This window comes from Oryzias melastigma, linkage group LG21 (assembly GCF_002922805.2).
Source record: "Oryzias melastigma strain HK-1 linkage group LG21, ASM292280v2, whole genome shotgun sequence".
NCBI lineage: Eukaryota > Metazoa > Chordata > Actinopteri > Beloniformes > Adrianichthyidae > Oryzias > Oryzias melastigma.
The window spans coordinates 17,715,031-17,728,602 of NC_050532.1; the positions used below are offsets into that span (position 1 = coordinate 17,715,031).

The 13,572-nt window shown below is 37.9% G+C and overlaps 1 protein-coding gene across 3 annotated transcripts in view; it reads left to right on the forward strand.

Annotated features, from left to right (window-relative positions):
* The window catches only part of tanc1b (tetratricopeptide repeat, ankyrin repeat and coiled-coil containing 1b), a 109,209-nt gene that overhangs the window by 2,685 nt on the left and 92,952 nt on the right, over positions 1-13,572 (forward strand). For 2 of the 3 annotated variants that reach the window (XM_024286421.2, XM_024286423.2), the window contains exon 2: positions 8,454-8,547. In XM_024286421.2, the coding sequence (XP_024142189.1) occupies positions 8,487-8,547 (61 nt within the window). In that variant the 5' untranslated portion in view covers positions 8,454-8,486. Of the gene's footprint in view, positions 1-6,475; positions 6,532-8,453; positions 8,548-13,572 lie in introns of all 3 variants that reach the window. The other variant, XM_036209548.1, reaches the window with a different exon arrangement.

Below are 13,572 nucleotides of genomic sequence, written 5' to 3' on the forward strand. Positions count from 1 at the left end.
CCAATTTAAATTCTTCCTGCCTTACAAAAAATCACAGAGAAAAGCAGTAGCAGAACAACTCTAATTTGCTTAAATCATTCATCCAAAGACATTTAGATTTGGGCTAAAATATTCAGCTGAAAAGAACATTTGTTAACAGGGGAATGCAGTTGGAGCTATTTTTTAGACCTAAGAATTGCTTTTGAAACTGTTAATGATGAGACTTTTTTGGATTAAGTTGGATAAATTACTGTTTCTTTCAAAGAGTTCTTAGTTTGCTTAAATCTTGTTTAGAATTTCAGATGTAATGCAAATAATGGTCATATCTCTTGTTGTCAAAGTGATGTTCCACAAGGATCAGTTTTGGGTCCCATGCTGTTTGTCTTTATCACTGACTGTATATGAGAACTGGAGCCATTGAGTGTGACATCATCCATAGAAAATGGCTTACTTCCGGCTTTAACAAATTAAGTCAATGGAGTCGCCATTTTTCTGTGATATTGATGGTACCATGTTGGGAGCCAGACGTCATCAGTGAGCAGTGATTGGTCCAAAATTTGTCAGTCAAATGCTTAGAATGCTTTACGAGGAGGCACCGCATAATTTTGGCGTCTGGTTGGCTAGTTTATAACTTGAGCTGCATAAAAAATATTCTGAAAAAAAATAAGATTAGCAAGAACAAGAAGGGTAATTCTGACAAATAGAATGACTGAGCAACAGCTGTTTATTTCTCAATAGACGTTTATGGGATTTTTTCTTCTTGGAGCCAGTGGGTACTTCCTATTTGGACGTAAGAGGAGAGGATTCACTCTGTCCAGTTTTCATATGCTGTCAATGTTCTTACTTGACAAACATTTGCATTCGGGCAGGGCTTCAACTGTTTGCAGATGATGCAGTTATTTATGTCTCAGAAAAGACAGGTGCTGAAGCAGCAAAAGTGTTGAATAAAAAACTACTATGGTCCATGCTTCACAGTAGGTTTAAGACAACTGCTTAGCTTTAAATTGTTAAAAAACTTTATTGATAGAGATAAGCCAGAATCAACTCCAAACGTATAACTGGAAGGGATATTTGACCAGCCAAAAAAATCGATTCTCTTACTAGAAAAAAATACCACGGCAGTTTTTGCAATTTTCATTTGCTTCTATCTAATTGACCCTGCCTTTCTGCAAATGTTGCTAACATTTGCTCATTTCTCCTATAAAATATACAATTTTAAAGTACTAGTAGTCCTGCTTTTGAGATAAGCCTTGTTTGCATTGAGCAGTCCTGTATGGTACAGTCCAGTCCGGTCCAATATTTTAAGCGTTTTGATTGTAAAATGGACCCATTAATCAGTACCAAACCATACCTCTTAAGGGGCCCCCATCTGTTGTAAAGCTGCAATATAGCACTCATTTTAGTAAATGTTTGTAAGCATTCCGCTCTATTCTTCTTAGCTGCCTGCAATCTTCTTTCAAACAACATAAAATTCCTGTTATACACAATGTAGGAGAAGTAAAGCAATAAAAAGAGTGGAAGCTAAACTTAACTGAGTGGAAATGCTCACCAGAATTAACTGGATCGTACCGTACCACTCCTAACTGTACTGTACCGGACCGCTCAGTGGAAACGAGCCATTAAACTAAAAAAAATGGATTCAAGAATTAATATTCCATAAGATAAGTTTGATTCAACTCCATTAAATATTTCTTTCTTCTTCTTCTTTTTTTTTCCTATTTATATACTGAGAACATTTCCACACACATGAATACACTGATTGGGATAGTAAATCAAAAAGTTAATGACAGAATTAGCTTTGCTTTTAGGGTTTTTACACCCAGACAGTCTTTCTGTTGTCAGTCAAAATATTTAGCCCTCATCATGCTGGCACAACTCTGATCAGACTCCTAGCTTTGGCCTTTTGTGATGTAAGAATGAGTTCATTGACCACAGTCCATAATGGGTATTAGAAGAGGTTCTACAATATACACGTGGCTAATATCCCCTTTTGTTAACCTGTTGAGGCTTTATTGGGTTGTGTGGGGTCTTGTTGGATGTTGGTTTTGCTCCATATGTTGTCTCCAAACGTAGCAGTTTATAAAAGCAGAAACCGACCCAGATACAGTGGCAGCCTTAGGGCTCTAATCTTACAACCCACATAAAGTGGATTTCTGGCTACATATAGGTTGATTCATTTTGACTTTTTTAAAGAGGAGGAAATCTTTGTAACTCTGCCCAATTCCTTGTTTCCACCTTATAAAAAAGTGCTTGTAAATGTCAGGGCGGTGGTTTCATCAAATTATGCCCATAGCCATCGATTTGACTCTTCCTCTTTAGTCTGAAATCTTCATAACCTCACCTCCTCCTGGCTTTCATTTCACATGATGAGTTCCTTGATTCAGCGGAGCGTGAAGGATAATATTGAGTGTTGATCTAAGCTCAACAGGTGGAGCAGGCTTTGCTGCTGACAGCCATGTGAGTTAATGCGAAGACCAAATTTGACAGAACTTCATGCAAAAAAAAGAAACTTTTTTCCCACTAATCTCGAAACCCACAGTCATGGATTAGCATGGCTGTGTGCCAGATCTGGACTCATCTTGACTGTCGGCTGTTGGCATTATATAACAGTCATCATATTGAAAAGCCAGCAAGAGTCTGCTTCTCACTCTTTGCCGAGCTTGGTTCCCATGGTCCACAGCCAGTTGGCCAATAAAAGATGCTGGCATCAGAGCTACATTGTTATGACTGAGGAGGGAAAGTTACAAGTGACCTGACAGAAAGCGCAGCACAAACCCAGTCGCTGCTGCTAACAATAATGACTCTGTCCCGTTGAAGGGATGGAGTAATTGGTCCTAACAGGAAATCCAGATTATCAAGACTGTTTGAAGCTTTAACGTAGGGGTGTGGAATGCTGTTGTGGTAGGGAAATATCACCCCACTGGACTAACGGTTGCTTGTTGTTCATTTGAATAACCTAACTCTCACTGTCATTCAGTTGCACTGGGTTTGATTTAACAGTGTGGAGACAGAGTTTGGATCTCCCGTTGGTGGAAACTTTCTAGGAAAGGGATTTTCTCAATGTGAAATGCAAATGGAATTTGTTGGGAACAATCCAAGACACTTAAAGATTTCAAAAGCATAAGGGTGGTTTAGAAGCCCGTTGTGAAGTAACAGCCTTATGACTGAAGCAGTCCCCATCTAAGGAGAGATTAGAGTATTAGAGAACTTGTTCAGATGCAACAAACAGGATGAAGTAAACAAATAAAATGCAAGAAAAATGCTATAACTTTCTCCTTGTATTGAATAGATCTATTGGCAAAATTTCCCCAAAAGTAATTTTCAAGCCCGTCCACATTTCAAATTCAAAATAAAATTCCAAAAACATTGCTGACAAAGTTTTTGTGGTTTAAATCTTGTGTTAAATGGAGCCCTTTCCTCTGTGGTTCAGGTGCACGCCAGGTTTGGTTGTGGGAGGAATGTGCTGCAGCTTGCATGAAGTCACCCTTGCAGGTGTGCATTATGTGCATGCATGCATATCTGTGTGAACAGTTCTTACAAACAGTCATTGGAGTTTGTCAGAGAAAGGAGTTCATAAAGCTCAACATGGGGCTTCTTTGTTAACGTTTTAGCAGCTGCCATCAGTGTGTTAAACGCGCTGGCTTCTGGATGTATTCTTATTGACACTGTGGAAGCAGACGGAAATGGAAGTGGTTGTGTCAGGAAAATTCCCTGGTCTTTAACGGAGTTGTATAATGAAGGGTGATTGTACTCTGCTGGATCTGAAAAATGAACTTTTGAAACTAATAAACTTGTGAAACATAAACTAATAAAACATGTATTTTATTACAAGTATACTCTTTTGTGAAGCCTTCTTTGTCTAATAGATTAAATAGCATATTTCATTAGACGTTCCGTGTTTCTACTTCTCTAAATTTCTTTTTTGAACCCGTTCAGATCCCGACTTGGTCGGTTGACCTCCTGACTCACTGCCTTCAGTGGAAAGGGAATCTAGAACTCCCTGTAGACTTTAAACATGTTTGTTAATGTTTCACCCTTAATCAAATACTAGTGTTTCTAGGAGGCAAATGTTGAATATAGAGTAGGCTGGAGCGGTCAGAATTAATTAAAAAAAATGTTTTCCCTTCGTTAGTATCATATTTTATAGGAGATGGTTTCAAAAAGGAGAGTTAAATTGAGAAGACAACATCTGAACTGACTGAATCCGTGTTATAGTGGGACTTGGCTGCCTTAAATGAATATCGGTCAAATGTTTCAGATTAGTCATTTCCCAGAACCTAGGGCGTAACTACATTATGAGTTGTGATTGTGTTGTGTAATGAGCCTCCATGCTTTTAAAGCAACACTCCTATGATAAAAAAAGAGGTTAGTCATAGTTGCTGAGTTGAGCCAGCGTTTTGTTTGACTTAGAAATTATGATTTAAAAAACAAAGTTCTTCACAGGTTTAGAGGACCATCATTGAGGTAGTTAGATTCAGTGGTCAAGTGATGTAGAAGTTTATTTTTTTTCTTGAAGACCCACTCCAATCTTATCTTTTGATTTATTTTTTAAAGCATTCCCACAGTTTTCTATTTATGATTATCCTATTTTTAGTCCAAATACAACAAACTTGTTGTTATAGTACATAGTTTCAGCAGTAGTTGTTCATTAGAAATTTGACTTTGAGTTGTGGGCGGAACTAGTGCAGAGCAACCCCACCCCCCTTTTTCTTCCTCTATTCACACGCACTCCCACTAGCTTACAGCCCCTCACAACCCCAACCTAACATTACCGGCGCAGTAAAAATGGTGAGCAGTATTTAAGCTATCGAGCCAGATGCCAGATCAGAGGAGGAAAACGAAGACGTACATGGATCTAGACGTCTACTAGTGGATGGATCAGAATGTGGTCCGCCCACTGTATTTTCTACATAACAAATATTCAAACTACATTTGTTTCACCTGTTCCCAATTCACAACTATTTTAATAAAGAAATACTCAGAAAAGCACTTATTTATCATGAGAAAAACACTGTTTTTTATAGAACTGGGTCTTGGTGAGTTTAGCAGATTAGTCAGACCTAAAAGCGTCATTTATTTAGTTAAAAAGTTGGTTCATCAGATGCAGCATAAAAGATCAAGTCAGTCTTCAAGTGCAGAAAAATCTTCAAGAAATGTTTTCTCTTTTCTGAGCAAAAAACATGTTTAAAAAAAAACAACAAAGGCTTTTAAATTTTGCCTAAAAACTACATAATCATTAAAAGGTCACTGGGAGCGATTTTGCAATAAGAAAAAATATAGTTGGAGTGAAACTTTAAAAATCGCTTAAAGTGTGTTTTGACTGAAAGGCTCCAACAGCTTTCATGGTTCTTTCCCAACATGGAGCTAAGAAACTGCCCTCAAATCTCTCCATATAAACCAGTCATGTGACCACAGGCTCCATGTAGAGTTTCACTTAAGTTTAGCTTATCTTTTATCAAGGTCAAATGTGAATGCTATGGGAAAATCTGTTTATCAGTTTATACAATGAATTAATTTTGTTGCACAAGTTCATAATTTGGTTAGATTTATGATTCAATTTGGTTGGGCCTGAATTCCTTCTCACTACTTAGTGCATTATATAGTGAGTTCGCTCTTTTATAGAACTGCTCGAATCTAGAAACTTCAAAGTCGAGTGCCCGAGAAATTTCCCAGAAGTCTCTGCAAAAAAGCAAGTGCATTGATTCTCACTAGATTGACAGATTTAGACCACAATACATCACGTTTGTTTGAATTTTAAGTATTGAACTTTGATTATTTTTTTTATAATAGCCTTAGGAAAATTATAAATAGTCTTAGTATAATGGTTTTCAAAAACACTTTTCACTAAACTCGTCAGGTGGAACTTTTGTTAGAACTACAAATTCTTACAATAAAAACAAAGAAAAACACTTTTTGCACAAAAAATATACAATAATAACTTAAAATAAAAATCAAATTAAGTGTTTAATGGATTCATATTAATTTTCTTGGAAGTAATTTACCAAATACTGAGTTTATTATTATTATTTTTTTTTAATAAATAAACCCTTACCCAAATCCTACTTATACATTACGTACTGTATTTCTTGTCTAGATTAAATAAAGACTGATAGATGGGTTTCCAAGAAAGGATAAATATAAAATAATTATTGTTCATATGTTTTTGTGTTAGATATTTAAAGTAAACTCGAAGAAACTATAAGTTGTGAAAGTTTCAAGTCATTCTTTCTGTGTATGTATTGACTTCAGAATAGATGAGTAGTTCTGTTTGAAAAGATCTGTCTCCTGCTGTGAACAGAGTTGGGCATAATGAATACAAAAACTCAAAGCTTTGTTGTCGGGGATAATGCATTTCCTTTGCAGGCCTCTCCAGGCTGGTATTGATTCAGGAAACGCTGAAGTCAAACTAGTGGACTTGTTGCATTAAAAATATCCGTTCCACTGTTATTTCTCTGCAACTCTCATTAGTGTGAATAACAAGCCGTTTTGTTTACAGTGGCAGACACTCGCTGGTATCCTGCATACCTACTCCCCACACTTCCTCCCTCACAGGTTTGTTAGCTTACTTCTATTGTGTCACACTTCTTGAACTCAAAGACCGACCTGAGTCTGTTTCCTGCGTTGAGTAAGTGGACAACAAAAGAACAGATAATTATGACCTTCGTATGAGAATTTAAAAGTACCCAGTTCTTAATAAAGCAGTTTGGAGGTCAGCACAGTGTGAGAATTTCCATGTTGCTATGCCAACCATGTGGAAATCAGCAGAATGGGTTGATGGAAGATGGTTGGCTCAAAGAGATGAGTGCAGGGTGGAAAATACCAGCTTGCTTACAGAGACGCTGGTCTGTGTCTTGGGTTTTGCCACTAATGTCTGCCAGACAGAGCAGACTTAAATCAACAAGATCCAATGTATTTGTAATGCTTCCCTTCCTGAGGCAATCAGGACAAACAATCTTATTTTCATTCTATGTATAGCCGCTTGTCAGATGACTCTGGTGTAGCCACATGCCCCCATTAACCCCGTGTCATGTCAGCATTGTGCAGGTGAGGCTCTTTTCTTCTGCTCAACCTACAGAGAGTTGAACTATATCACATGACGTTTGACCTGGAAAATAAACTTGTAGATAACCTGAGGTACCTTTTTAAATACAGCAGAGTCCAATTTCTCCTTCCTGAAAGAAATCTTGTCTCGACAAAGTACCGCACTTTTTTTTTTTTTTTTGCTTTTTTATCCAGGGATTTGATGTGTGCTTCCACATTCATCAGGTGTGCTTTTGATAGGTGTTTAAGAATTCTCAGGTACAGTCAAATGTGAGTGGTTGGTGCTTCTTCAGTCAGCACGTCTGCTAAACATGCGGGCCTCTGTGGGATTTTTCACTGCTGTGTTGCAATATTGAGAGGCCACCTTAAAGGGGTCATGTTAATATCCAAAAACTGACCAGAAGTGAGGAATGTAAATCCCAGACTATTATAAATCAACTTCATGCTTGAAGTAGAAGAAAATATTTATGTATCAATGTTTCCTGCATACTTCAGAATAAAACTTTGGCTATGTTGTAACTTAATTTGTCTGTGACGATTATTTCTTTTACACTGATGATTTGTAAAGATTTAGAAATTTACCCAGTACACCTCTATTCCCCAAAACCAACTGGGTGGAGGCTTTCTTTCATACAGTTTCATCTGAGACTATCAAAGATTAAAGAACTAAAAGAGCAAATCAATAGCCTCTCTTACTGCAGCAGCAGGAGGACCTGGATATTTAGAGCTTGGCTTCAGGGTTGAGATCTGTGTTTTATTTGCAGATGGCATAACCATATTTGGTTGAAACCAGTCTTTTCTTTTCATTGGAAGGATTTCTCCGTTGCTATTAATACAGTGCTCTTCGCTGTAGCAGCCCATAATTCGTTTAGAGGACTGGAAACCATAAACCCCACACAATTAACCGTTTTAGCATACTTTTTAACTATTGTCCACCGAAAGACTAAGAATACGTTCTAAATCAACAAGGAAAGCCGAGCGAAGCCTTGAGTTTATGCTATATAAATGAACTGTTAAGATTCTAAGACGCACACTGGTTTGTGTGCTACCATACAGATAAACTAAAAACACAAAAGTTCAGCCACATAACGGCAATTACATGTGGAATTCGGGGCATCTGACCGAGTGTTTTCCTACATAACAAAATAGAGAACGTGTTCTTTTCTGTTTAAATATTAGGGCATTCTTTCCCTCCACTGATGACCTGAAGGATTGCTTTGAGAAAACTCCCCTGTGTTTGTCAATTAAGCCACATAAAATGTGGAAATACAGCGTTTGCCTATTCAGATACCAGCTTCTTGATGACTCCAGTAAAACGTTCTGCACAAAGTCTGCTGTAAACATTTCTCTAAGGTTGGCTGAAAGTCTGTCTATGGCTGTATTTGTGATGAACTTTTCTTTTTTTGTTTGTTTTCTTTTGTATTTTACTCCAGGGGCCCTGAGAGAAGGATTCCAAGAATCTTGACATGTTCAAGGCAGTACTGAAGAAGAATAGGGATGGAGGCAGAGGGAGCAAGAAGGATTCAGGTATGTGAGAAAAAGCAGACACCTCGACCCTGTAGCCTTCAACGCCAAGCCCCAACCGTCTTCTTTTTGTAAATATACTCCCAAGTAAATATTATGAAACATCGCTCACAGAGGCCTCAGACATTATGAGTTAAGATTTTGCTCTTACTATGCAAGTGAAATTTGCATAGGATGATTTATTTTTTTATTACAACCCAATAAATTTGTATCTTGTCAATCTACAGATGGTTTTAGACTGTCAAAATAAAAATCAGTCTGGTTAAGGAAAGTTTAAATATATATAAACACAGATCATATGTATTTATTGTATTTTTTCCCCATAACATTTTCAGTTACAAGCATATAATAAATGAAAGCTTGAATCTCTTATAATTTGAGTGTAATCCCATCTAGATTCATGATCGGTTCAAAGATTACGGTGCTTAATATTTGATTTATATTGCTTTAAGAATTGTGAGTGGATGTTGGGATGAAGTCATGTTAGTAACGACCCTAACATGACCTTAGCTATTAAAAGTTTGATTTTTATTGTTTTATTGAGAATTTTTGGGATGACTCATGTTTATACATAACACAAGAATGTTCTTACTCACTGTGATGGTTGTCAGCCCTCTTTTTTTCTGTCTCTTTTTTCAAATTATTTAGATCTCAAACCTCTTGAAATCCTGTGTTTGATTCTCCCATGATATAACATGAAGTCAGTTTAGTTTTGGAAACTCATTTTTATGCTATGGCTGTTGATCTGTGAAACCTGAAGGTCAGGAGAGTTAGAGCAGACAGATTTTGATGCTGTGTTCAAGTCAAATCAAATCACTTTAAATCACATCAAATGAATCTTTATTTTTATAGCACTTTTCATATAAAACATAGCACAAAGTGCTTTACACCAGCACAAAACAAACAAATATATAATATAAAAACAAGCACGAAAATAAAATAGAGCCCCTTCCCCAGACCGAAACACAACCCCCCACCACTTTCACAACTCCCACTGACTGACTCCAGACTCAGAAATGTGCATTCAAGGGACCACGTCCAGTAAAAATCAACGTAACGTGCCTATATGCACGTTTCAGGCTTCCGCGTGCAAAACTCCCATATTCACGCATCGCTATGCAAGTTTTTGTGTCCATTTTTAGACTTTACGAACAAAACGCCTAAAAATGAAACTAGTTGAACTTTGACCACATAGGGACTCAGAGTTGGTAGTATGGATAGCGTCCATAGACATTTTATTACAGGACAATTCGAGGTGTTGACTTCACCCATAGAAAATGCCTTACCTCCGGCCCTCGTGAAATTAGGCCAAATCTGTCATCGTGGCTTCCAGATACCGGTGCCGTCACTTTAGGACCCCTTCGACGGTGATCGGTCTGAGTTGGTCTGAGTCACATTTTTATGGGAACTACAGTCGCCACTCATGAGTCCATAACCCTTCCACTGAAAGCGGGCTCGAGAGGAGCTGTCAATCAAACATCTGAGGTGGGGCCACCACTTGCTTTTACTGAGGCATCTGATTGGTCTGTTTATAACTTGAATAATTTGCGTTGAGCTGTCAATTGTTTCTACTGTCAATGGTAGCGCCCGTTTAAAACACATAAGTGCCAACTGTTTTAATATTGATAAATGAAGAGAAATCAATAGTTGCCGTTTGTGTCCAGCTGGAATTTTAAGATCCAGTCTTTCGTACATCGGAATAGAGCTGTAAAAGGCCAGAGCAAGATTTGAACCACTTTTGCATCAAGCTTCTTCCCACTGCAGGTACATGTGCTAGTATTGGGCAGCAACAGTCCAACATGAACACCGTATGCTAAACATGTGTTCAAGAACCTGCATTCAGGACATTCCTGAACCCACGACACATGTCCGGTGCGCATGTTGCATGAGAGGTTATTTTGATTTCTCTGTCTGATGGCTTATTATTTCAGATGATCTTGCGTGCTTTTGTGCTCTAAGCCTTATTTCTATTTTCTATGCACTTGATTCCTTTACTAATACTGTGCATGTAAATCCATGATATTAAGAAAGGATGGAGTCATAGTGGAAGGTTCTAAAAACATTTAGGACAGACCTTATGATGACTTAAGCTTTCAGCCATTGTTAAATCTCTATATTCCAGATGTGATTGGTACCTCCACCCTTCACCTTTTATCTATAATTTAGAGTGTAACTACATCCTGAGTTGGATGTCATAGCAGGTGTTTTCCCCTGGGAAACGCTGTATAAGTTTTCCAACATGAGTAAACATGAATCACGTTCATCAGCACACTATGGACTAGCCCTTGTTCATGTTATGGCACTCTTTCCGTGATGTGTCCTGACAAGGCCGATTGACTGTACTTTTACTGCATCTACCAGCCTCGACTTGCTGCACAGGCTCACTGGTGATTTCAGAGGCCTGATTCAGAAGAGTCTACAACAAATGCATGTCTCATAGGACCGCTGTCTAAAGCCTTTGTTTGACTCAACAGTTGCTGTTGAAATTAAAGGGAATGAATGTGAGTTTGAAGGCCCAACCACTGTGCCTGCTCTGAAGTGGAGTGAAAAATAGGAGAAAATGTTATTAAAGGGTTGTGTGCAGAGTTCTCTCTGTGATCAAAATACAAAGATATGTGTACGTAAAGGCTTTAAAAGTGAGAATCCATCAAACCAAGAACTGCTTCTTGTTCTTTTTTCATTTGACTTAACATTTTCTAGGTTGGTTTACAAGTCCAAATGTAAAAAAATGTCTTAACAATCATTTAAGCAAGAATTTAAAAAAAGGAATAGTTTGTCAAAGTGCCTACTCAACATTCCTACAGAGCAGATATCTATCTCTTAATTTTGCACACTCCACCTTTAGTGTTAAAGATGCAATTATGATTAAAGGGGATTTACAGAATAAACTTGAGCAACCTTAAATACTGAATTATCTTTTCGAGTCTTCTGTATTATGTATTTAGTAGAATTTGATACAATCCTGTATTTTTTTTTTAAAGTTTTGCAGCTTCAGTGAAATTTTGTTGCTCTAACAACATTTTGACCTTGTCAATAAAATAAAATAAAAAAGCCACCCAAGTACTTCTTTAAGCCAGACCAAACATATTCCCTCTTCCTTCAAAAGAACAAAATCAGCGAACAATCTAGTGGAAATAAGTGGGAGGAATGACCATGATAATGCCATAATTGCAAGATGGTTACGCAGATGTTGCTAACAACTGGTGGCTGTGGATTGGAGACATTTTAAACATGGTCAAGGAAACTTGGCCTCTGTGCCAGATATCACCACAGTCATTAGCTTTCCTTTTGGGATCTCCCTATTGCCAAGACCACAAAAAAACCCAGTTTGCTAATTTAGTCCTACCATGTGTGCTCCTTCTTAAAGGGTTCTTTCCCTCGCTACGTGCCTCTTCTACAACCATTTTGCTAGGAATCAATTTGGAATTTTCTTACTCCTTTAATCTACTTCAGGGGTGGGGAATCTTCTGCTGATTACTTGACCGAGGTGTGTTCTACCGGTGACTAAAAGATAAGCGCTTTCTTACACATCACAGTCTGGTATGTCTTTGTTTCCTGTGACACTTATCACAGATTCAAGAATGAGATCCCTTATTGTCATAGTTTCTAGCCTTGACTCTATGAATTCCAATTTTCCTAAATTGCGGTTTTAGGAAGCGTTCTTTGTTTTTATTTCTTCCCGTACTTGGAATGACACTGGATGAGGCAACACTGTTGTGTGTGATGTGTTTCTCAAGCAAATATGGATCCTCTAGTGGCAAAATAGTGGTTTAGTTAGAACTCCGATGGCTCTCCAGCATCAAGCTTCTTTCCCAGTGAGCTGTTTGAAGCAGTCACTTCTCATTGACTTGAACCACTGTCCTCTCTTTATGGCTGGTAACTCTTTCAGCTGTTCAGTCCTCGTTTGCTGACGCAAAAACACTCAAGCTTTCTAAACACAAACAGCACCTGTTGGTGGAGTATTGCAGATTGTTTAGAGCTATAGAGACTGAGGCCACAAGTACTGTAAAAATAGTTGGTTTAAAATTATTTAAAATTATCTAAAAGCATTAAAAAGTTTATGTAGCCATGTAACAACGCTGCATTTAGCAGCTGGATGGCTCACTTAGCTACATGCAGAACTGACTTATGGGAAACCAGGGATTGTTGAGCATCATGATGATCTTATTCCAGTGATGGTCCTTGGCAAGACCCTTCACACTACGGTCTAACTATGTAGCCACAGGGGGGTGAACGAAAGGTGAACGACAACCAACGCTTCATTTGTTTATTTAAACTTTTAAAAACAACCTCAGCCTCTCTGATGGTTTTATTTTTAAAAAATAGAAACCTTTAGGGCTATTGCTGTGGTTTTAAGGTTGTGTCTCTTTGTTTATCCTGTTTTCAGTCTTTTGAATGCAGCGTCTATCCGGTGGGGATCTCTGTGTGGTAGATTTTTCTGTGGTGTTTGGAAGAAGAACAGCTGACATTGCAAGGATTCCTTCACTCTTGTCTGTGCTCTCCTTCCTTCAACTGCCATAACCGGGTTTTTTTTTTTTTTTAAAGTTTAGGGCAAATGCCTTTGAATAAACAATAGCCACAGGTGGCTGAGCAGTTATTTAACCAAACATAAAGCAGCTTTTGACTGACATGTGTTGAAAACTGAAACACTCAACAAGCTCACTTTTGAAAAGGATGTTTTTGAAACTAGGAAACGGGATTATTATGCATATTTGAATTTCTATTATAAGTTATTGAACTAGAAAAGAGTTTTATTTGAGTTATTTTGACACCTGGGTATGTCTAGACCAGGGGTCGGCAACCCAATGTGTTGAAAGAGCCACTTTGGACCAACACAATAAAAAACAAATATGTCTGAAGCCGCATAAATTGAAACGGCTTATAAATTCTTATTCTGTAAGGAACACGTGGAAAATGTGTCGTAAAAACTATTTTTAAGCGATTATTTTTCCTGCTGCGTGTCTTTGTGTCATATAAGTTTCGTTTTAGGCCTCATGACAAGTTGGTGAGACATTGCAGCGTCAAACT